Genomic DNA, 23,688 nt, shown 5'->3' with positions numbered 1-23,688 from the left:
ACCTGGATAGTGCCAGGCATACAATTAACACTAAAGCTTTTATTTTCATCTTTCTGAAGAGAAAACAAAACCCCCAAAAGTTTAAATTCTGGTCTCTCCCAGAATCCATAAATGAGCAAATTTATGGACTTTTGCAAATTGTCAGTCTAAGCCTTGGTTTTATCACTTGTGAAATGGGAATGGTAAATCCTCATCACAAGATAATGAAAGCACATTATTGGCAGTTCAGTACTATCTACTGCTTCCTTTACTAATACTGCAGATGCACACTAAGACATCCAACTGTACTATTTGTACTGCAAAAGCATGATTGCATTAACCATCAAATACCAAGAAGAAACTTTACCTCAAAAATACCATGCACAGCAACTTGTCAAAGATAGTAACATAATTTCAACTTTTACTTAAGCTAACTGTGATCACAGTTCCATATACTCAAAGCTGTGGTTTTTCCAGGAGTCATGTTTGGACATGAGAGTCAAGGGCCAAAGAAGGCTGAGGGCCTAAGAATTGATACTTTCAAATTGTGATGCTGGAGAAGACTCTTGAGAATCCCTTGGACAGTAAAGAGATCAAACCAGTCCATCCTAAAGGAAATCAACCCTGAATATTCATTGGAAGGATTGATGCTGAAGCTGAAGCTCCAATACTTTGGCCACCTGACGTGAAGAGCTGACTCACTGGAAAAGACCCTGATGCTGGGAAAGATTGAGTGCAAGAGGAGAAGGGTGTAACAGAAGATGAGATAGTTAGATGGCATCAGCAACTCAATGGACATGAGTTTGAGCAAACTCCAAGAGACAGTGAAGTACAGGGAACCCTGGTGTGCTGCAGTCCATAAGACTGAGCGACTGAGCAACAATACTTATTATTATCACTCTTTCTTTGAAATTTGATTGTGAAAAGAATTAAAGATTACTTATACAATAAGTACTTATTTTTTGCAATTAGTCTTTAATTTTTAAATAAAAAAGCAAACTTATTTCAATTGATGCTTTTTAAAAATTTTCTAAAAATTTATTTTTAATTGAAAGATAATTGCTTTACAGAATTTTGTTGTTTTCTGTCAAACATCAACATGAATCAGTTATAGATATACATAAGTCCCCTCCCTCTTGAACCTCCCTTCCATCTCCCTCCCTATCCCACCTGTCTAGGTTGATACAGAACCCCTTTTTGAGAGGCCTGAGCCATACAACAAATTCCCATTGGCTATCTATTTCACATTTGATAATGTAAGTTTCCATGTTACTCTCTCCATACATCTCACCCTCTCCTCCCTCTCCCTGTGTCGGTAAGTCTGTTCTGTGTCTGTTTCTCCATTGCTGCCTTGCAAATAAATTCATCAGTACCATCTTTCTAGATTCCATATATATGCATTAGTATATGATATATATCTTTCTGTCTCTGACTTATTTCACTTTGTATAATAGGCTCTAGATTTACCTACTTCATTAGAACTGACTCAAATGCATTCCTTTGTGTATATGTACCACAACTTCTTTATACATTCATCTGTCAATGGACATTTAGGTTGCTTCCATGTCCTAGCTATTGTAAATAGTGCTGGGATGAACACTGAGGTACATGTGTCTTTTTCAATTTTGGTTTCCTCAGGGTATATGCCTAGGAATGGGATTGCTGGGTCATATTGTGGCTTTATTCCTAGTTTTTTAGGGAATCTCTATACAATCTTCCATAGTAGCTGTGTAAGTTTACATTCCCACCAACAGTGCAAGAGGGTTCCCTTTTCTCCACACCCTCTCCAGCATTTATTGTTTGTAGACTTTTTGATGATGGCCATTCTGACTGGTGTGAGGTGATGCATACCTCATTGTAGTTTTGATCTCCATTTCTCTAACAATGAGCAATGTTGAGCATCTTTTCATGTGTTCGTTAGCCATCTGTATATCTTCTTTGGAGAAATGTCTGTGTAGGTCTTTTCCCCACTTTTTACTGGGTTGTTCATTTTTCTAGTATTGAGTTGTATGAGCTGCTTGTATATTTTGGAAATTAATCCTTTGTCAGTTGTTTCATTTGCTATTATTTTCTCCCATTCTCAGGGTTGTCTTTTCACGTTTTTTATAGGTTTTTTTGCTGTGTGAAAGTTTTTAAGTTTAATTAGGTCCCACTTCTTTACTTTTGCTTTTATTTCCATTACGTTAGGAGGTGGGTCATAGAAGATCTTGCTTTGACTTATGTCATTGAGTGTTCTGCCTATGGTTTCCTCTAAGAATTTTATAGTTTCTGATCTTACATTTAGGTCTGCAATCCGTTTTGAATTTATCTTTGTGTATGGTGTTAGGAAGTGTTCTAATTTCATTCTTTGTTGATGCTTTTTAAGATGCTGTTTATTCAAGGGAAATTGATTTACAATGCCATAAAATATATGTTGTAAGGGTGTTTTGCATGTATTTGATTATGTACAGTCTTTTGAAGAGGCCCATAGCTTATATCAGCTTCTTAAAGGGACCATTAACAAGACTGAGATTGCACAGGTGATGAGTTAATAAGCTTTATGATCATCTCTATAATCAGAGGACAACAAAACTCCAACTAGAACACTAGTTCCAGTCTAGTGTTGGGCAACAATCTGATCTCCTGAGAGTTATTTACTTATTTACTCTTTACAGAATTATTCATGATAAAATATCAAATCACCCAAGTAAATATGTAAAATCCATGGGCAGATTTCTTCTATTTTCTAAAGTTTAATGACTAAGTTTCTTTTTGAACAAACCACGTTTGTTTTTTACTTTAATAACTCATCATGTATGAAAATCAACATTTTTTATGTTACATAAATGCACATTTTCAAAGTCATATTAATTAGAGAACTCATTTTCATGAAAAACATTCTAATGCCCTTGAAAGGGAGTAGACTTAAAGGTTAAGGACATAGAATCTACAGCTAGACTCTCAGAGCTATTGATTCAACTCTATCAATTTCTGCTTTACATATCAGGTGAGTTAAGTCTTAATCTCCTCATCTCTAAGTAAAGGTATCATCACTTACCTGTGTTATAAATTCATGTTAAGAAATAAATGAATTAAGACATATATGAAGTATTTAAAATAGTGCCTACCACACAGTAAGCAAAAAGTATTACCTAGTATGATATTACAGATAATATTTCAATGCTGATAGTTGAAGCAATTGTCCTTATAACAGTACATTTAGAAATATTAAAAACTAATAAAATACTTATTTGCAAATAAAGCCTAAAGTGGTCAAAAAGTCTTTTTAAAAAATACTTCAGTTAATGGTTGGGACCACATACTCTGGGCAAACAAGCAATGCTTGTTTGAAAATTGGTAATACCTTGATTTTAATGAGGAGAATTGTTTAGAATAGATTACGGTCATCATCTTTTTTTTTTTTTTTCACATTGCTGCTTAACTAAGCCAAGATGTTTTAAGGGAAAATGAAAGAAACACACATCCTGTTTGCGTATCTTGTTTCAGAAAAGAGAACTGCATGTCCTCTCTTACACAATATTTCCTAAACAGTAGAATGTGATTAATTACCTCTTGATTTAGTTTTCTTTTGATGTGGTCAGGACAAATCTTTAATTTATATGTTTTAATAAAGAAATGCAGGATCACACTCACCAAGGTGACACATTTTTTCATCCCTGTGCTGTTAAAGAAGCTACTATATTTTACCATAAACAAAAAGAAAGTCAACAAATGGAGTGTTATTCAGAGTATGATTTACAACAGAAATCCTACAAACAGTGTTTTTCTTTGCCAAATAATTCCTTCCAAGTTTCTTTTTTTTTTTTAAAGAATTATGCAATGTCTAATTTTTTTTTACACCAGAAAAATAGCGAAGATATGAATTTGACATCACATGCATGGTGAGAGCCTGGAAACGAGTCTAAGAATGCTATTTACTTCCATACAAAAGGTCACAGAATTAATTCTCTAAGCCAATATTTGAAACTGGCTGGCTAGAGAGTCTTGGATGTTTGGGAAATTAATGAGTGCATGTTCAAATTGTACTTGTGCATATACTTCTAATAAACCTTTTCACAAGACAGAGAACATTGTGTCCAGCAGATTTTACAACTGCCTTTTGAAGAGAGAATTTTGCAGATGGACAGTATCACAGTTGCAGATCACTTAACCTAGCTGAGTTAGGAGAAATCTTGCTTTTGAAGAATCAATTCTGTGGATTCTTTTAGTGTGCTATGGACTCTAACTTGAATGAATTGTCAGATGATCCCCTGAGACTCTTAAAAATTCAGCAGCTTCACCTCTGTCAGCTTATGCCTCTCAAATGACATCACTGGGACCCCACCAAGAGTATTCACTGTCAGATGTACATCATTATAGCTTTATGTCTATGGCCTACATAAAAATACTACTTCAGGGAATGTGGTTGCATTTAGTAGAGCTGATGGCTATTTTTTGCTAAAACTTAATTTTTTTAAATAAATGATTTAATTCAGTCATCTTTGTGTGCATACTCTATAATTTGGGGGAGGAGGAATTGGGGAAGCCTGGGGTAGTGAGAATGTGCTAGTAATCCTTAATAACTAACGTTGATTGTTTACTAGGTGTCAAGAACTTGACTGAGCATTTCACAGATTAACTAATGTATTGCTCACAACCTGTCTCCAGAATAGGTATTATTATTACCTTTCTTTTGGAGATGTGAAAACTGAAATAGAGTGAAATGACATAATCGGAGACCATAAATTCTTTGGTCACAGAGTTTAGATGAATGACTCAGCCTACGATGTCCACTAATACACTGCATTTCAGTGGGAAAGCTTTCAATAAAAGGGGCTGACTAGAGAGTTCTTAGAAAAGAACTTCATTTGAATAAATTTGGATTTATTTGGATCTGGGCTTCTTTTTCTCATATGCAGAAACTAGAAATTCTTGGTAATCCATGAAAATAGGTAATCCCTGAAGTCGCGTACTCTTTAAAGGAAAAAATTCGAGTAGGGAATTACCTGGAAAGTCAACATTATAATACATTTTGAAATGAGGGAAAGTAAGGTTCACCATCATGTCATCTCATTTTGTGTGAAGTCACATCAAAAGTTTGTTTGGTGAACACAGAATATGTCACACACTTTTGAGAGGGCTATTTTGTGGGCCTAATAAAATGTGGTGAAATGCTCTAATTCCACAACAGGGAAGCCCTAATACTGAGAATTTTGGAGTCCTCTAGATTCAGAGTTTTTTCTGCTGGATGTTCACTGAGAAGACCTTCAGTGTAGTTAAAAAGACAGTAAAAGATGTCACATGAAATTACTTTCTGGCACCCAGCCTTTTCACATCCAGATTCCAAACCTTGGATCTATTGTGTTGTCCAAAAAGTTCGTTTGGGTTTTTCTGTAACATCTTATGGAAAAACCCAAATGAACTTTTTGGTCAACCAATACTTGCTTCAACTATGCTGTCTCTATGATTTGGGGGAATTGTGTCTTTTGGCCTTTGGTATTAATTTTATAAAGCTTACTCTCAAATATCTTTTTTAAAAGGATCTTTTCTGGAAATAGAGACCTCTCTTATATATCTCCAGCACTATCTAAAGGAAAGCATAAACATACAAATAAATAACTGTGATTAGATGTTTATATATACAGCTTTTCTTCCCTCCAAAACCAGATTATTTAAAGGATACAGTTATTTTACACTAAATAATATATACAAGCTGGAGCAAATTTTCTTGAATAGATGTTAGCCACAACCAAAACAGCATTGTTTTCCACTGTATCCTGAACAATAGAACATTAATATGACATTATAAATTTCTTTGTAAAATGATTACTTTGAATTCTTTCAGGTTGACATTAACACTCTCCTGTCCAATGGATCTCAAGAATTTTCCGATGGATGTACAAACATGTATAATGCAACTGGAAAGTTGTAAGTAAGAATAATAGAAATTTTCCTGAATACTTTAAAAAATATAGTAGATATAAATTTCTCTCAGAATACTCTCTGAATATCATTCTCAGAATACCATCTCACCCTCCTTCTCTCAGAATCCCTTATACTCTTTCTCATGGATAATGAAATCAAACCCTCCCTCACTCAGATATCCTTTCATCAAACTTCTCAAAGTAATTCCTGTTATCATTCTTCTAAAAATTACCTCTGACTCTTCTCTCAGAATTCCACAGACTCTCTTTCTTTCTCTCAGAATTCCTTCAGACTCTCCTTACTCTCAGAATTCCCTTGGAATCTCCTATCTCTCAGATTTCCCTGACTCTCAGTCTTTCTCCCAGAATTACATGGAATCTTATTCTTCACAATAATATCTCAAATCTCATTTTCTCAAAATTCAATTTCAATTTCAAGGTGTAAAAATTCCCTCAAACTCATCTATAAGCAGGATTCCTTTCACCAAACCTCTCTCTGAAATAAGTATAAAATTCCTTCACTCAGAATTCCCTCCTACAAACCTCACTCAGAATTTACTCAGAAAAGTCCTACTTTCTCTCAGAAATCTTTCATTCTGTCAGATTTCCCTTGAAGAAAAGTCCTTCTTTCTTTCAGAAATCTCCTTCTATCTCTCAGGTTCCCCTAAAAGAGACCTTTCTGTCAGAAATCTCTGTCTTTCTGTCAGGTTTCTATAAAATAATTTTTATAAATATCTTCCTTCTATCAGGTTTCTATCACAGAGAAGTCCTTCTTTCTGTCAGAAATCTCCTTTTTTTTTCTATCATGTTTCCATCAAAGAAAAGTCCTTCTTTCTGGCATATCTCTTGTTTCTATCAGGTTTCAATCAGAAGGATTTCTCTGATACTCAGTTGGTAAACAATCCTCCTGCAATGCAGGAGACCCCGGATATATTCCTGGGTCAGGAAGATCCGCTGGAGAAGGGATAGGCTACCCACTCCAGTATTCTTAGGCTTCCCTTGTGGCTCAGCTGGTAAAGAATCCGCCTGCAATGTGGGAGACCTGGGTTCGATCCCTGTGTTGGAAGATCCCCTGGAGAAGGGAAAGGCTACCTACTGTAGTATTCTGGCATGGAGAGTTCCATGGACTGTATAGTCCATGGGGTTACAAAGAGTCGAACATGACTGAGCAACTTTCACTTCAATCAGAAAAGTCCCTCCTTCTGTCAGAAATTGCCTTCTTTCTGTCAGGTTTCACTCACAAAGAAAACCTTATTTCTGTCAGAAATCTCCTTCTTTCAGTCAACTTTCCTCAGAAAAGTCCCTCTCTCAGTCAGAAATCAGCTTCTTTCTGTCAGGTTTCTCTCACAGGAAAAATCTTCTTTCTGGAAGAAAACTTTTTCTTTCTGTCAGTATCCTGCAGAAATATTCTTTCTGTCAGAATCGCCTTCTTTCTGTCAGGATTCTCTCCCAGAAAAGACCTTTCTGTCAGAAAACTTCTTTTCATCACGTTTCCCTCAGAAACATTCTTCTTTCTGTCAGAAGTCCACTTCTTTCTGTCAGGTTTCTCCCCCCCTCAAAAAACCCACATTCTTTCTGTCAGAAATGTCCTTCTTTGTGTCAGGTTTCACTCAGAAACGTCCTTCTTTCTGTCAATAAATACCTTCTTTCTGTCTGATATCTCTTTTCTGTCAGTTTTCCCTCAGAAACATCCTTGTTTCTGTCAGAAATTCTTTCTGTCAGGTTTATATCCCAGAAAAGACTGTCTTTCTGTCAGAAATACCCTTCTTTGTGTCAGGTTTCCCTCAGAATGGTCTTTTTTTTTTTTTTTATGTCAGAAATTGCCTTCTTTCTGTCACATTTCTCTCCCAGAAAAGACCTTCTTTCTGTCCAATATTTCCTTCTTTCTGTTAGGTTTCCCTCAGAGACACCGTTCTTTCTGTCAGAAATCTCCATCTTTCCATTAGGTTTCCCTCAGAAACATCCTTCTTTCTGTCAAAAAGTGCCTTCTTTCTGTAAGGTTTATATCCCAGAAAAGACCTTCTTTCTGTCAGAAATACTCTTTGTGTCAGATTTCCCTCAGAAACTTCCTTTTTTTCTGTCATGTTGAAAATCGCCTTCTTTCTCTCAGGTTTCTCTCCCCCCCAAAAAACTTCTTTCTGTCAGAAATCTCCATGTTTCCATCAGCTTTCCCTCAGAAACATCCTTCTTTCTGTCAGAAATCATCTTCTTTCTGTCAGATTTCTCTCCCAGAAAAGATCTTCTTTCTGTCAGAAATCCCCTTCTTTGTGTCAGGATTCCCTCAGAATTGTCTTTTTTTTTTTTTTTCCTGTCAGAAATTGCCATTTTTCTGTCAGGTTTCTCTCAGAGAAAAGACCTTTTCTATCAAATATCTCCTTCTTTCTGTAGGTTTCCCTCAAAAACACCTTTCTTTCTGTCAGAAATTGCCTTCTTTCTGTCAGGTTTCTCTCCCAGAAAAGATCTTTCTGTCAGAAATCCTCTTCTTTGTGTCAGGATTCCCTCAGAATTGGTTTTTTTTTTTTTTTTGGTCAGAAATTGCCTTCTTTCTGTCAGGTTTCTCTCCTAGAAAAGACCTTCTTTCTGTCAGATAACTCCTTTCTGTTAGGTTTCCCTCAGAAACGTTCTTCTTTCTGTCAGAAATTGCCCTCTTTCTATCAGATTTCTCTCCCAGGAAAGACCTTTCTGTCAGAAATCTCCTTCTTTCCATCACATTTCCCTCAGAAAAGTCCTTCTTTCTGTCATGTCAGAAATCGCCTCCTTTCTGTCATGTCGGAAATCGCCTTCTTTCTGTCGTCTTCTCTTCTTTCCCCCCAAAAAGGCCTTCTTTCTGTCAGAAATCTCCATCTTTCCGTCAGGTTTCCCTCAGAAACGCCCTTCTTTCTGTCAGAAATTGCCTCTTCCTGTCAAGTTTCTCTCCCAGAAACGTCCTTCTATCTGTCTGATATCTCCTTCTCTCTGTCAGCTTTCCCTCAGGAACATCCTTCTTTCTGTCAGAAATCGCCTTCTTTCTGTCAGTATTTTCTCCCCCCCAAAACACGTTCTTTTTGTCAGAATTCTCCTTCCTTCTGTCAGATTTCCCTCAGAAATGTCCGTTTTGTCAGAAATTGTCTTCTTTCTGTCAGGTTTATCTCCCAGAAAAAAAAAACCTTTCTGTCTGTAATCTTCTTTCCATCAGGTTTCCCTCAGACACGTCCTTCTTTCTATCATCTGTCAGAAATTGCCCTCTTTTTGTGAGGTTTCTCTCTTAGAAAAAGACGTTCTTTCTGTCAGAAATCTCCTTCTTTGTGTCAGGTTTCCCTCAGAAGCATCCTCCTTTCTGTCAGAAATCGCCTTCTTTCCGTAAGAAATCGCCTTCTCCACACTGTTCTCCATAGTGGCTGTACTAGTTTGCATTCCCACCAACAGTGTAAGAGGGTTCCCTTTTCTCCACACCCTCTCCAGCATTTATTGCTTGTAGACTTTTGGATAGCAGCCATTCTGACTGGCATGAAATGATACCTCATTGTGGTTTCAATTTGCATTTCTCTAATAATGAGTGATGTTGAGCATCTTTTCATGTGTTTGTTAGCCATCTGTATGTCTTCTTTGGAGAAATGTCTGTTTAGTTCCTTGGCCCGTTTTTTGATTGGGTCGTTTATTTTTCTGGAATTGAGCTGCAGGAGTTGCTTGTATATTTTTGAGATTAATTGTTTGTCTGTTGCTTCATTTGCTATTATTTTCTCCCATTCTGAAGGCTGTCTTTTCACCTAGCTTATAGTTTCCTTTGTTGTTCAAAAGCTTTTAATTTTAATTAGGTCCCATTTGTTTATTTTTGCTTTTATTTCCAATATTCTGGGAGGTGGGTCATGGAAGATCCTGCTGTGATTTATGTCGGAGAGTGTTTTGCCTATGTTTTCCTCTAGGAGTTTTATAGTTTCTGGTCTTATGTTTAGATCTTTAATCCATTTTGAGTTGATTTTTGTGTATGGTGCTAGAAAGTGTTCTAGTTTCATTCTTTTACAAGTGGTTGACCAGTTTCCCCAGCACCATGTCAATGTACGGCAAAAATCACTACAATATTGTAAAGTAATTAGCCCCCAACTAAAATAAATAAATTTATTAAAAAAAAAAAGAAAGAAAGAAACCACCTTCTTTCTGTCTGGTTTCTTTCTCAGAAAAGACTTTCTTTCTGTCAGAAATCTCCTTCCTATCTAGTTTCTACCTGAATTCTCCGTTTTTTTCAAATTTCTAGAAAAAAAAAGTAAAAAATTAGTAGATTTATAATAATGGATGATATATATTATTTGTTTTTTAGGTTTTTTTCTGACATTTACTGAAAAGACATGTTACTTTGCACCTGTTATGGATTGGTATCTGTGTTACATATACTCTATACACTCTATACTGCTATTTAAAGTAAATTTGAAACTAGGAATACCATTTTTGAAAATTAAGAAATAGCTATTCTCTTTATACGCATCAGTGGTAAAATGGATGTTAACTTTGAAAAATATGATACTTTTTTTTTTGAGTGTGTGCTGGAATCCAAACATTGTTTTGTGTTATCTCTCATACACACAACAGAACTGTTGTTATTGTCATGTTTCCACTTGTGTAAATCGTTACTTTGAGTATTTTTACCTCAATTTATGGAGGTGGTAAGTACAAACTACGCTTTCTTTCTGTCAAGTTGCTTTCCCAGAAAAGAGCTTCTTTCTGTCAGAAATCTCCTTCTTTCCGTCAGGTTTCCCTCAGAAACGTCCTTCTTTCTGTCTAAAATATTAACACATGAAAACTTTAGGTCCTTTTGTTTCTTTAAACTTATCTGTTTATTACCCCAAACTTGGTTGATTTTCAGTTTTTAATGCCATACACAAAGGCAACATTATGTAATATTTTTGTGATACTTCGTCATATTTAGAAAAAAATGCCTGTTTGACACATTCCTTTAGAAAAAAATTGCAGCCGGAACTTCAGAATTGGTGGCATGAGAGTCCAGGCCTGTAGTGTGGTGAATCTGCCACTAGAGGGCATGCCTACTTCGTAGGGGGACTTGACAACTCTGCACACTGGTTTTCTCTTAAAATAAGGAAGTGCGGCGGGGCTAAGATGGCGGAGGAATAGGATGGGGAGACCACTCTCTCCTCCACAAATTTATCGAAAGAACATCTGAACCCTGAGCAAACTTCACAAAACTACTTCTGAACGCTGGCAGAGGACGTCAGGCATCCACAAAGACAGCGCATTATCTTCAAAAGGAGGTAGGAGAAATTATAAAAGATAAAAAGAGAAACAAAAGAGTTAGGGACAGAGACCCGTCCTGGGGAGGGAGTCGTAAAAGAGGAGAAATTTCCAAGCACCAGGAAACCCTCTCACCCGCGGGTTTGGGGGGAGATTTCGAATCTCGGAGGACAACATAACTGGGAGAAAAAATAAATAAAACCCACAGATTACGTGCCTAAAGGCAACTCCCAGCAAAGAACCCCAGACGCTCACAGCCGCCACCAGCAAGTGGGGGCTGAACGGAGAGGAGCGGGTGGCACTGCTTAGGGTAAGGACTGGGCCCGAACGCCCTGAGGGCGATCTGAGGGAGCTAACGTGAGATAGTAACCTAAACTGTGGGACAGCCAGAGAGAGAAAACTATCCCACGAAAAGCTCAAATCTAAGGCACTGCCAGCCCGCTCACAGAACAAAGGACTGAGCCATACCAGAGGAGAGCTAGCCGGCTGCGGACCGCCCCATCCCCCGCCTGACACAGCAGGCAGGCGGGGCCAGCCAGAGCCGGAAAGGGGCAAACTCGGCCCCAGAGAGGGCACCCCGTACCAATCTGCAAACAGGCTTCCAGTTTCTAAGCAAAGACTGCCTGAGATCCTGGAGGGTCGACAGCCGCCGGGAGGGTCGCAGCCAGAGACCAGGTCCCCAGAACCGACACAAAGCACGCCGGAGCCGGGTGCGCCTGTAAACCGAGGCGGGGACCAGGGAGGTGATAAGCCGCACCGCCCCAACAGGGGAGAGTGCGCTTGCCAAACTCCTGGCTGCCTGAGCTGCTCCAACTGGGAACGGCACAAACCGCGGGCGCAACCGAGTCTGCGCCTTTGTGGAGTAACCGGGAGCCTGAACCTGAGCGGCTTAGACCTGGGAAGTGCACGCATCTCAGGGCCCACTCCCCGGCTGAGTAACCTGAAGCCTGAGCAGGGTAGACGGGGAAAGTACACACGCCGTGAGTGGGGGCAAACTCAGTGCGGCCGAGACACTGCAAGCTCGCCACACACACGCCAGTGATATAGGTTTGCAGTGTTCCTCCCTCCCCACAGCACGACTGAACAAGCGAACCTAAAGAGACCACCTCCGCCCCTTTGTGGCAGGGCGGAAATTAGATACTGAAGAGACCTCCAAACAGAAGCCAAATAAACAGAAGGAAGCGCGTTGGAAGTGACAGGCCACAGATTAAAGTCCCTGTAGTTATCACTGGCTGCATTGAAAGGGGCCTATAGATCTTGAAAAGTATAAGCAGGAACAAGGATCTATCTGAAACTGAACAGACCCCACACTGCTCACAACAGCTCCAGAGAAAGTCCGGGATATATATTTTTACTATTATCATTTAAAAAAAAATTTTTTTTTCTTTTTCTTTCTGTTTTCTTTAAGTCCTCTATTACACCTTTAACTTTCATTTTCATAACCCACTATTACCTTGCCAAAAAAAAAAACCCCTATTTTTAAAGCAAACTGCATACATATATCTTATACCTTTTGTGGTTTCTTTTTTTTTTACTGTTTTTTTCCTGTTTTACTTTTTTTACTGTTTCTTTTTTTTTACTGTTTTACTGTTTTTTTTCTTTTTACACTGTTTCCTTTTTTTCTTTTTTTATATTGTATGTTTTATAAGAGTCTAACCTCTACTCTAGATTTTTAATCTTTGTTTTACATATTTGATATCAATTTTGTACAATTTTGTACATTTAAGAACCCAATCTTTAGGACCCATTTTTACTCAGGAGTGTGATTACTGGCTTTATTACTCTCTCGCCCTATTGACGCTCTTTCTTCTCCCCCAGGGAACCTCTATCTCCCACCCTCCTCCTTCTCTTCTCAACCCAATTCTGTGAATCTCTGAGGGTGTTCTAGGTACCGGAGAACACTTCGGGAACAGAATACTGCCCAGATCTCTCTCTCCCCTCCTGATTCCTCCCTTTCTACTCATGCTCACCTCTATTACCTTCCTCCCCCCTCTCTATGTATCTCTGTGAACCGCTCTGAGGGTTCCAGACTGTGGAGAGCACAGAGGGAAGTGCTTACTGGCTAGACTGTGCTCTCCACGTTTGAGTCCCCCTCTTCCCCTCCTGGTCACCTCAAAGCCCCCCCTTCACCTCTCCATGTAACTCAGTGAACCTCTCTGCGTATCCCTCACTGTGGAGAATCTTTTCACCATTAACCTAAAAGTTTTATTATTGATGCTGTATGGATGGAGAAGTCTTGAGGCTACTGCAAGAATAAGACTGATAGCCAGGGGAAACATTAATTAATAAGAGATCATCCAATTGCCTCCACATATACACTGAAACCAACTCCACCCAGGAGCCAATAAGTTCCAGAGCAAGACATACCACACAAATTCTCCAGCAACGCAGGAACATAGCCCTGAGCATCAATATACAGGCTGCCCAGAGGCACACCAAATCCATAGACATCTCAAAACTCAATACTGGACACTCCATTGCACTCTAGAGAGAAGAAATCCAGCTCCACCCACCAGAACACTGACACAAGCTCCCCCAACCAGGAAGACTTGACAAGCCACCGTCCAACCCCACCCACAGTGAGGAACCTCCACAATAAAGAGGAACCTCAAACTACCAGAATACAGAAAGACCACGCCTAACACAGCAATCTAAACAAGATGAAAAGGCAGAGAAATACTCAGCAAGTAAAGGAAAATGAGAAATGCCCACCAAACCAAACGAAAGAGGAGGAGATAGGGAATCTATCTGAAAAAGAATTTAGAATAATGATAATAAAAATGATCCAAAATCTTGAAAGCAAAATGGAGTTACAGATAAATAGCCTGGAGACAAGGATTGAGAAGATGCAAGAAATGTTTATCAAGGATTTAGAAGAAATAAAAAGGAGTCAATATATAATGAATAATGAAATAAAGGAGATAAAAGACACTCTGGAGGGAACCAACAGTAGAATAATGGAGGCAGAAGATAGGATAAGTGAGGTAGAAGATAGAATGATGGAAATAAATGAAGCAGAGAGGAAAAAAGAAAAAAGAATCAAAAGAAATGAGGAAAACCTCTGGGACAATATGAAACATCCCAACATTCGAATCATAGGAGTCCCAGAAGAAGAAGATAAAAGGAAAGGCCATGAAAAAATACTCGAGGAGATAATAGTTGAAAATTTCCCTAAAATGAGGAAGGAAATAGTCACAGAAGTCCAAGAAACCCAGAGAGTCCCAAACAGGATAAACCCAAGGCGAAACACCCCAAGACACATATTAATCAAATTAACAAAGATCAAACACAAAGAACAAATATTACAAGCAGCAAGGGAAAAACAACAAATAACACACAAGGGGATCCCCATAAGGATAACAGCTGATCTTTCAATAGAAACTCTTCAGGCTAGAAGGGAATGGCAGGACATACTTAAAGTAATGAAAGAGAATAATCTAGAACCCAGATTATTGTACCCAGCAAGGATCTCATTCAGATATGAAGGAGAATTCAAAAGCTTTACAGACAAGCAAGAGCTGAGGGAATTCAGCACCACCAAACCAGCTCTCCAACAAATGCTAAAGGATCTTCTCTAAACAGGAAACACAGAAAGGATGTTTCAACACGAACTCAAAACAACAAAGTAAATGGCAACGGGATCATACTTATCAATAATTACCTTAAATGTAAATGGGTTGAATGCCCCAACCAAAAGACAAAGGCTGGCTGAATGGATACAAAAACAAGACCCCTATATATGCTGTCTACAAGAGACCCACCTCAAAACTAGGGACACATACAGACTGAAAGTGAAGGGTTGGAAAAACATATTTCATGCAAATGGAGACCAAAAGAAAGCAGGAGTCGCAATACTCATTTCAGATAAAATAGACTTTAAAATAAAGGCTGTGAAAAGGGACAAAGAAGGACACTACATAATGATCAAAGGATCAATCCAAGAAGAAGATATAACAATTACAAATATATATGCACCCAACATAGGAGCACCACAATATATAAGGCAAATACTAACAAGTATGAAAGGGGAAATTAACAATAACACAATAATAGTTGGAGACTTTAATACTCCACTCACACTTATGGATAGATCAACTAAACAGAAAATTAACAAGGAAACACAAACTCTAAATGATACAATAGACAAATTAGATTTAATTGATATTTACAGGACTTTCCACCCCAAAACAATCAATTTCACCTTTTTCTCAAGTGCACACGGAACTTTCTCCAGGATAGATCACATCCTGGGCCATAAATCTAGCCTTGGTAAATTCAAAAAAATTGAAATCATCCCAGCCATCTTCTCTGACCACAATGCAGTAAGATTAGACCTCAATTACAGGAGAAAAACTATTAAAAATTCCAACATATGGAGGCTAAAAAACATGCTTCTGAATAACCAACAAATCACAGAAGAAATCAAAAAAGAAATCAAATTATGCATAGAAATGAATGAAAATGAAAACACAACAACCCAAAATCTATGGGACACTGTAAAAGCAACGCTAAGGGGAAGGTTCATAGCAATACAGGCGTACCTCAAGAAACAAGAAAAAAATCAAATAAATAAACTAACTCTACACCTAAAGCAACTAGAGAAGGAAGAAATGAAGAACCCCAGGGTCAGTAAAAGGAAAGAAATCTTGAAGATTAGGGCAGAAATAAATGCAAAAGAAACAAAAGGGACCATAGCAAAAATCAACAAAACTAAAAGCTGGTTTTTCGAGAAGATAAACAAAATTGACAAGCCATTAGCCAGACTCATCAAGAAACAAAGGGAGAAGAATCAGATCAACAAAATTAGAAATGAAAATGGAGAGATCACAACAGACTCCACAGAAATACAAAGGATCATAAAAGACTACTACCAACAGCTATATGCCAATAAAATGGACAACTTGGAAGAAATGGACAAATTCTTAGAAAAGTATAACTTTCCAAAACTGAACCAGGAAGAAATAGAAGATCTTAACAGACCCATCACAAGCATGGAAATTGAAACCATAATCAGATCTTCCAGCAAACAAAAGCCCAGGACCAGACGGCTTCACAGCGGAATTTTACCAAAAATTTAGAGAAGAGCTAACACCTATCCTACTCTAACTCTTACAGAAAATTGCAGAAGATGGTAAACTTCCAAACTCATTCTATGAGGCCACCATCACCCTAATTCCAAAACCAGACAAAGATGCCACAAAAAAAGAAAACTACAGGCCAATATCACTGATGAACATAGATGCAAAAATCCTTAATAAAATTCTAGCAAACAGAATCCAACATCATATTAAAAAGATCATACATCATGACCAAGTGGGCTTTATCCTGGGAATGCAAGGTTTCTTTAACATCCGCAAATCAATCAATGTAATACACCACATTAACAAATTGAAAGATAAAAACTATATGATTATCTCAATAGATGCAGAAAAAGCCTTTGACAAAATTCAACATCCATTTATGATAAAAACCCTCCAGAAAGCAGAAATCGAAGGAACATACCTCAACATAATAAAAGCTATATATGACAAACCCACAGCAAACATTATCCTCAATGGTGAAAAATTGAAAGCATTTCCCCTAAAGTCAGGAACAAGGCAAGGATGCCCACTTTCACCACTACTATTCAACATAGTTTTGGAAGTTTGGGCCACAGCAATCAGAGCTGAAAAAGAAATAAAAGGAATACAGATAGGAAAAGAAGAAGTAAAACTCTCACTGTTTGCAGATGACATGATCCTCTACATAGAAAACCCTAAAGATTCTACCAGAAAATTACTAGAGCTAATCAATGAATATAGTAAAGCTGGAGGATATAAAATTAACACACAGAAATCCCTCACATTCCTATACTCCGATAATGAGAAAACAGAAAGAGAAATTAAGGAAACAATACCATTCACCATTGCAACAAAAAGAATAAAATGCTTAGGAATATATCTACCTAAAGAAACAAAAGGCTTATATATAGAAAACTATAAAACACCGATGAAAGAAATCAAAGAGGACACAAACAGATGGAGAAATATACCATGTTCATGGATTGGAAGAATTAATATAGTGAAAATGAGTATACTACCCAAAGCAATCTATAGATTCAATGCAATCCCCATCAAGCTACCAATGGTATTTTTCACAGAACTAGAACAAATCATTTCACAATTTGTATGGAAATATAAGAAACCTCGAATAGCCAAAGCAAGCTTGAGAAAGAAGAATGGAACTGGAGGAATCAACCTGCCTGACTTCAGGCTCTACTACAAAGCCACAGTCATCAAGACAGTATGGTACTGGCACAAAGGTAGAAATATAGATCAGTGGAACAAAATAGAAAGCCCAGAGATAAACCCACGCAGCTATGGACACCTTATCTTCGACAAAGGAGGCAAGAATATACAATGGAGAAAAGACAATCTCTTTAGCAAGTGGTGCTGGGAAAACTGGTCAACCACTTGTAAAAGAATGAAACTAGAACACTTTCTAACACCATACACAAAAATAAACTCAAAATGGATTAAAGATCTAAATGTAAGGCCAGAAACTATAGAACTCCTAGAGGAAAACATAGGCAAAACACTCTCTGACATAAATGACAGCAGGATCCTCCATGACCCACCTCCCAGAATATCAGAAATAAAAGCAAAAATAAACAAACAGGACCTAATTAAAATTAAAAGCTTTTGCACAACAAAGGAAACTATAACCAAGGTGAAAATACAGCCTTCAGAATGGGAGAAAATAATAGCAAATGAAGCAACAGACAAACAATCTCAAAAATGTACAAGCAACTCCTGCAGCTGAATTCCAGAAAAATAAACGACCCAATCAAAAAATGGGCCAAAGAACTAAACAGACATTTCTCCAAAGAAGACATACAGATGGCTAACAAACACATGAAAAGATGCTCAACATCACTCATTATTAGAGAAATGCAAATCAAAACCACAATGAGGTATCATTTCACACCAGTCAGAATGGCTGCTATCCAAAAGTCTATAAGCAATAAATGCTGGAGAGGGTGTGGAGAAAAGGGAACCCTCTTACACTGTTGGTGGGAATGCAAACTAGTACAGCCACTATGGAGAACAGTGTGGAGATTCCTTAAAAAACTGGGAATAGAACTGCCATATGACCCAGCAATCCCACTGCTGGGCATACACACCGAGGAAACCAGAATTGAAAGAGACGCATGTACCCCAATGTTCATCGCAGCACTGTTTACAATAGCCAGGACATGGAAGCAACCTAGATGTCCATCAGCAGACGAATGGATAAGGAAGCTGTGGTACATATACACAATGGAATATTACTCAGCCATTAAAAAAATACATTTGAATCAGTTCTACTGAGATGGATGAAACTGGAGCCCATTATACAGAGTGAAGTAAGCCAGAAAGAAAAACAACAATACAGTATACTAATGCATATATATGGAATTTGAAAGATGGTAACGATAACCCTATATGCGAGACAGAATAAGAGACACAGATGCATAGAACAATTTTATGGACTCTGAGGGAGAAGGTGAGGGTGGGACGTTCTGGGAGAATAGCATTGAAACACGTATATTATCATATGTGAAACACAACACCATTCCATGTTTGATGCATGAGACAAATGCTCAGGACTGGGGTAATGGGATGTCCCAGAGGGATGGGATGGGGAGGGAGGTGGGAGGGGGGTCCAGGAAGGGGAACACATGTAAACCCATGGCTGATTCATGTCAATGTATGGCAAAAACTACTACAATATTGTAAAGTAATTAGCACCCAACTAAAATAAATAAATTTATTAAAAAAAAAAAGTAAGGAAGTGCAAATACCTATTTCTTTGATAATAAAATTTAGCAGGAAGATAATATAATATCTTCTTGTTAAATTTAAATACATTATATAAGTAAGTGGATTAATTTAATTAATATAAGTTAACTGATGTGCATATATTAATTTACTCAATTAATATTTACATTTTATTAACTTAAATATTAGTCACACCCATGGATAAATTACTAAATTAAATGAAAGGAAAATAAAAATTTAGTTTTAATTTGGAGATCTATTTAGAGATAAAAATGGGAGGTTGGAGTTGGGAGTGGGAAGAAATACAGGATTCCTAGCAGTGTTGATTTCTAACTGTACCTTGAAGGCATTCTGAGGACAGGTATCTTTGTTACAAAATTAGGTACATGGGAGAGTATAGAGGAAAAAAAATCACATGAAAAATAGTCTAAGACAGACTGGTTCCCTAATTACTAATTCAAGAATACTGAATATTATCCAATAGTGAGGAGCTGTGGAAGATTTAGGAGCAAGAACATGAGTTGGTTAATATTATGCTCTTGAAGATTCTCTCACACAGATGAACCAAGTTATTTAAGAAGGTTCCATAATATTCCAATAAAAAGAATAAAAGTAGGAGCAAAGAGGCAGAGAAGGCGATGGCACCCCACTCCAGTACTCTTGCCTGGAAAATCCCATGGACAGAGGAGCCTGGTAGGCTGCAGTCCATGGGGTCGCGAAGAGTCGGACACGACTGAGTGACTTCACTTTCACTTTTCACTTTCATGTGTTGGAGAAGGAAATGGCAACCCACTCCAGTGTTCTTGCCTGGAGAATCCCAGGGACGGGGGAGCCTGGTGGGCTGCTGTCTGTGGGGTCGCACAGAGTCGGACACGACTTAGCAGCAGCAGGAGCAAAGAGGAGCAGTGTGGAAGGTAGATACAATACAGATTGATGCTGTAGAGGAAGCAAAATGTTATCTTTACCTTCTTAGGCTCCTCAGCCTTGGCCTGAAAATTAAACAGAAATAAAACATGAACAGAAGGAAAGGACACAAATTTATTTAATATAAGTTTTACAGAAGGAAATGAATAGTCAAGGAAGTGGCAAAGCCTAAATGCTTTTATACCAGGTTGAACAAAGAAAAGCAAGAAGCATTTGTGGAAAAGTAATGCTATGTGAGGAAGGGAAAGGAAGATGAAAATTATTTTAACAAGGTCTGTTTGTACAAAATTCTCTTGGCTTTGATCCCCTGTTGAAGAGTGTTTCTTTTTCTCCTAGTACAAGGAGTACATCTTTCACATGGAAGTTTTTAATCTTCTTTTTTCAGAAAGAAAAGGAGAGATTAGAATGCCCTTCTCACATCTGCAGTTTTTCAGGTGCCTTTAGCTTAAAATCATTCTTCTGCCAAAGTGGCATATTTGGGGGGTACATATTCCACTGTTCTTCATTCACTTCAATACAAAGTGGATGCAAAGTCTCTGAGTGCCCAATTAGTCCGAGACAAAGAACTTAGATAAGTAGAATCATTTTGGAAATACTGACAGAGAAAAAAACAGAATGAGAAGTAAACATTAAAGGGAATATTGATAAATCCAGTCTTAATATATTTGTGATTTGGGAAATGTACATAAAAAGCCAAAGGAAGGAGTTAGAACTGAAGATGTACTATTTTTTGTAATTTATTTTTAATTGAAGGATAATTGCATTACAATGTTGTGTTCATCTCTGCTGTGCAACAAGGTGAATCAGCTATAAGTATACATATATCCCCTCCCTCTGGAGCCTCCCTCCCATGCCCCATCCCACCCCTCCAGTTCATCACAGACGCAGAGCTGAGCTCACTGTGTTATGAAGATGTATTGTTATGAGCCATCTACAGAGTAGTTCAACAAGATGAAATTTCTAAAGGAGAGAGTATAGAGATGCAAGCAAACCCACAAAGAAGAACCAACTCTTAAGAAAGACCTATATATAGAGGTTGTTGTTGTTCAGTTGCTCAGTCACGTCCAACTCTTTGCTACCCCATGGACTGAAGCATGCCAGGCTTCCCTGTCTTTTACAATCCCCCAGGGTTTGCTCAAGTTCATGTCCATTGAGTCAGTGACACTATCTAACCATCTCATCCTCTGTCACCCCCTTCTCCTCCTGCCCTCAATATTTCCCAGCCTCAGGGTCTTTTTCAATGAGTTGGCTCTTTGCATCAGGTGGCCAAAGAATTGGAGCTTCAATGTCCTTCCAGTGAATATTCAGGGTTGACTAGTTTGATCACCTTGTAGTCTAAGGGACTCTCAAGAGTCTTCTCCAGCACCACAATTCGAAAGCATCAATTCTTCTTTCAGCTCTCACATATACACAACTACTAAAAAAACCATCGCTGAACTATATGGACCTTTGTTGGCAAAGTGATGTCTCTGCTTTTTAATACACTCTCTAGATTGGTCATTGCTTTCCTTCCAAGGAGCAAGTGTCTTTTAATTTCATAGTTGCAGTCATTGTCCACAGTGATATTAGAGCCCAAGAAAATAAAATCTGTCACTGCTTCTACTTTTTTCCCCTTCTGTTTGCCATGAAGTGATGGGAGCAGATGCCATGATCTTAGTTTTTGGAATGTTGAGTTTTAAGCCAGCTTTTTCACTCTCCCCTTTCATTCTCATCTAGAGGCTCCTTAGTTCCTCTTTGTTTTCTGCCATTAGAGTGGTATCATCTGCATATCTGAGGCTGTTGATATTACTCCTGGCAATCTTGATTCTAGCTTGTGATCCATCCAGCCCGGCATTTTGCATGATATACCCTGCATATAAGTTAAATAAAATGACAATATACAGCCTTGTCGTACTCTTTTCACAATTTTGAACCAGTCAGTTGTTACATGTAAGGTTCTAAGTGTTGCTTCTTGATCTGCATACAGGTTTCTCAGGAGATAGGTAAAGTGGTCTGGTATTCCCATCTCTTTAAGAATTTTCCAGTTGTTTTTTGATCCATACAGTCAAAGGCGTTAGCATAGTCAATAAAGCAAAAATAGATATTTTTCTGGTATTCTTTTCCTTTTTCTATGATCCAGTAGAATCATAGCAATTGGCAATTTGATCTGTGGTTCCTCTGCCTTTTCTCAACTCAGCTTGTACATCTGGAAGTTCTGGGTTCATGTACTGCTGAAGCCTAGTTTGAAAGATATTGAGTATAACTTTGCTAGCAAGTGAAATGAGCGCAACTGTATGGTGAGGAGGAGGGAATGGCAAACCACTCCAGCATTCTTGCTGCGGGAACCCCATGAAGAGTATCAAAAGGAAAAATGGAAACTTTATCCTTTGATTAACCTGGAATGCTAAATCCTATCACAGAGAATTCCATTGAAATAAAGAAGAATGTGATCCATTTATATGGCCCAAGTTCAGATGTTTCCCTCATGAAATCTAAAGGCCTGTCGCACAGTCCAGGGGTCCCCATCCTCCAGGATCTAATGCCTGATGATCTGAGGTAAAACTGATGTAATAATAATAGAAATAAAGTACACAACGAATGTAATGAGCTTGAATCATTCCCAAACCATCTCCTCCTCCCCCTGGTCTGTGGAAATATTGTCCTTCACAAAAATGGTCGCTGGAGCCAAAAAGGTTGGAGACCACTGCCATAGTCTACTTATTCCTCAAATCTCAACAGAGTTTTACCTAACTGCTTTTATTTACCCAAAATTTTAATATACCATTCTCTTCTGGTCTTGAATATCCTTCATTCAACCTCAGAAGAGAATTCTGAAATAAATATAGTGAATGCTTGTTTTGGGGTGAAAAGAAATTGTGTTAGCTTATTTTTCTTTCTTTGTAGTAGTCATTTTATTACTCTTCAAGTCCAGCCAGAAAATACAGACCAATTACCTTGACAATTTGCATTTTCCAAAATTTACATCAGTAGGAGCCTAATAAAATATTAAATCATATATACTACAGAGAGCATTCTACAATGAAGCCCTTCTTTTCACTAACAGTTTTATTTAATTTTTAAAATAATCTGTAATTTGCACCACAGTTTTTGCTGGCAATGTATAAAACTGAGTGGCATTTCTAGTGAAGATGAACTAAATATTAATTAAAATGATCACTAACTTTACTTCTCAGAATTAGATGTACTAGTTTAGTTTACTGAAGTTCAAGATTCAATACATGATTCTTTTTTTTTAATTGACTGTATGAAGTAAAACATAAGGCTATCTTTTTAAAAAAATTAATTTTCATTGATATTGCTATTTTACTTATAAAAGCACCTTATTTGTTTCCTTCATAAATAGCTAATCTATGAGGGAAGGAAACACAGCTATTTTATAATTTATACCACACCCCTAAGGAATTTACAGTGCAAATCAATGTGCAGAAAAAGGGGTAAGGAAAAAAAAGATTTAATTTTCAGCTTTCATTTATGCCGTAAAGAAACGTTCTAAATGGGCATTTTTTCCCCTAATTAAAAAAAGAAATAGAGGATATTTTTAATCTTGAAAGAATATTGGATAGTACTTTCTTTGAGTCATAATAAAGCTTTCTTGTTCATTAAGAGACAGTGTTAATTTTAAAAAATATACAACATGAGAGTTGTGAGTTAAATTTTATTTGGGACAAAATGAGGAATTAGCCCAGGATACATCACATCAGATAGCTCTGAGACGCTGTTCCAAAGAGCCAAAGAGGCAGGGGGAGAATGGGTATATATGTGATTTTGGTGAAGAGGGAATACATGCAATCAAACACATATTTTTTATAGAAGGTTTCTGTTAGTTACAAGAAGCAGTCATCTCCATGAAGGATTGTAGTGCT

General features: G+C 37.7%; 1 protein-coding gene across 2 annotated transcripts in view; it reads left to right on the top strand.

Moving 5' to 3' along the window:
- The window catches only part of GLRA3 (glycine receptor alpha 3), a 172,491-nt gene that overhangs the window by 92,409 nt on the left and 56,394 nt on the right, over positions 1-23,688 (top strand). For both annotated transcript variants that reach the window (XM_081495562.1, XM_081495561.1), the window contains exon 5: positions 5,804-5,886. In XM_081495562.1, the coding sequence (XP_081351688.1) occupies positions 5,804-5,886 (83 nt within the window). The remainder of the gene's footprint in view (positions 1-5,803; positions 5,887-23,688) is intronic.

This window comes from Giraffa tippelskirchi, chromosome 1 (assembly GCF_054371585.1).
Source record: "Giraffa tippelskirchi isolate mGirTip1 chromosome 1, T2T-mGirTip1v1.2.pri, whole genome shotgun sequence".
Taxonomy (NCBI): Eukaryota; Metazoa; Chordata; class Mammalia; order Artiodactyla; family Giraffidae; genus Giraffa; species Giraffa tippelskirchi.
Note: the sequence above shows the minus strand (reverse complement) of the source record. Positions and strands in the feature narration are given on the sequence as shown.